The sequence below is a fragment of the Diaphorina citri genome, unplaced genomic scaffold, assembly GCF_000475195.1.
Source record: "Diaphorina citri unplaced genomic scaffold, Diaci psyllid genome assembly version 1.1 scaffold10772, whole genome shotgun sequence".
NCBI lineage: Eukaryota > Metazoa > Arthropoda > Insecta > Hemiptera > Psyllidae > Diaphorina > Diaphorina citri.
In genome coordinates, this window is record NW_007388146.1 from 1 (window position 1) to 1,826 (window position 1,826).

The 1,826-nt window shown below is 38.1% G+C and overlaps 1 protein-coding gene across 1 annotated transcript; it reads right to left on the reverse strand.

Moving 5' to 3' along the window:
* Positions 1–399: 399 nt before the first annotated feature.
* On the reverse strand, positions 400–1,466 carry LOC103522738 (craniofacial development protein 2-like; the record flags this gene model as incomplete). The annotated part of the gene is made up of 1 exon (XM_008487832.1): positions 400–1,466. A coding segment is annotated over exon 1 (1,067 nt), but the record flags the coding sequence as incomplete, so codon positions are not given.
* Between the last annotated feature and the right edge of the window lie 360 nt (positions 1,467–1,826).

Here is a 1,826-nt window from a genome sequence, read left to right on the forward strand (position 1 = left end):
TCGACATCATTTTCTATAATATCTTCATCATTGTATAATCTCTGTCCATTATATAGATTTTCTAGGTATTGTTGCCATCTTTTCGTTATCATTTCCTCTTCAAAAAGTAGTTTGCCGTTTTCATCAGCTATTGTGTTATTCTTTGCTTTCCTTTCATTAAAGAAATTTTTAGCTTCCCTATAGGCGGATTCTAACTTTCCTTGCTGTATATTTGAATTTATTTCAGCACATTTCTCTTGAAAGAAATTCTCTTTAGCTATTCTAGATTCTCTATTTATTTTATTTCTCAATGTTCTGTAATCTTTCTTTCCTTCTTCTGATGTCGCATTTTTCAACTTCCTTCTTTCTTCAATCAACTGCAGTATTTCATCAGTAATCCATTCTTTTCGTGGTGTTGGCCTTTCTCGAGTGATTGTTGTATCTGCTGCAGTTTTTATTGTCTTCTTGATTCTATCCCAGTTATCTTGTACACTTTCATTTTCTAGGTATTCACACCCTATTGTTTGTGTTTTGAAGTTCTGTTTTCTACTGTCGTCTTTTAATAGTTTAACATCCCATATATTGCATTTCTTTGTTTTCAGTCTCTTGTATTTCAAAATTCCTTTCGCTAATACCATGTTGTGATCACTGTCAATATCAGGACTTGCATAACTTCGACAATCTTTTATTTGGTTTCTGAATCTTTGCTTTACAATGATATAGTCAATTTGTGTTCTTATGATATCACCTGGTGATTTCCATGTATATCTCCTTCTTTTGTGATGTTTGAACCAGGTGTTAGTAATTATAAGTTTGTTCTTTGCACAAAACTCTATTAAACGATTGCCTCTCTCATTTCTGTTGCCCAGACCATAGGGGCCCACAAAAGGCGCTTCTTCTCCTTCTCCCACGGCTGCGTTCCAGTCACCCATCAAAATGATATTGTCTCCTCCTTTGGTTTCATCTAGCAGTTTCTGTATCTCATCATACATTTCTTCTATTGCACTGTCTCCATGTTGTGTCGTTGGCATATATATTTGAATAATGACTGTATCTACAGGTTTGGTATCTATCTTGACTAGAATTATTCGTCCTTTCCTATGTACATATCCCTTTACTCTCTTTCCTAATTCTTTGGTTAACATTACACCAACTCCACCTTGTCCTGGTTTATTTTCAATAGTACCACTATGAATGACTCTGTATTCTCCAAGCCAGAAATCTCCATCATTAGGCCATCTCATCTCTGCAAATCCCAGAACATCAATATTCATTTTCTTCATTTCCTCTTTTAGATTTTCCAACTTGCTGTTTTGTAACAAGGTTCTGACATTCCAAGTAGCAAATCTACTTTCCTTCCCTTTCTTTGGTTTAGTTTTGTCCTTCGTATTTGAATGCAATCCACAGTCTCTTGTGGTCCCACCCCGGAGATCCGAATGGGGGACTATTTTAACTCCGGATGAAAATTTCGCAGGAGACTCCATCATGCTGTTTGTACAAAGGATACTCTATGAGTCTTTACTGTGGTGGTTTCCCATTGCCTTCCACAGCCTATGCCGTTGGTCCATGTTGTTTGGATTCATCCGCCTTTGAAGATCTTTTTCATATCTCCAGGACAAGAGGGTGCCCTTACAACTGTGTAGTTGCTTTGTCAGCTTATACCGGCTGCTTTACGGTCATGGTGGATCCTCCGCCTACATCATCCTGGAAATGTTGAAGCCGTTGTCCTGGCTCTTCCGCATTCAAAAGTCCTTATTTGAATCCGTTGGCCGGTTTTCACCTGTATCCCTAGGCAGGGGTCCTATAACAGGGTGCTATCATCCGGAGCCAGATGAACCCTGGTTTTT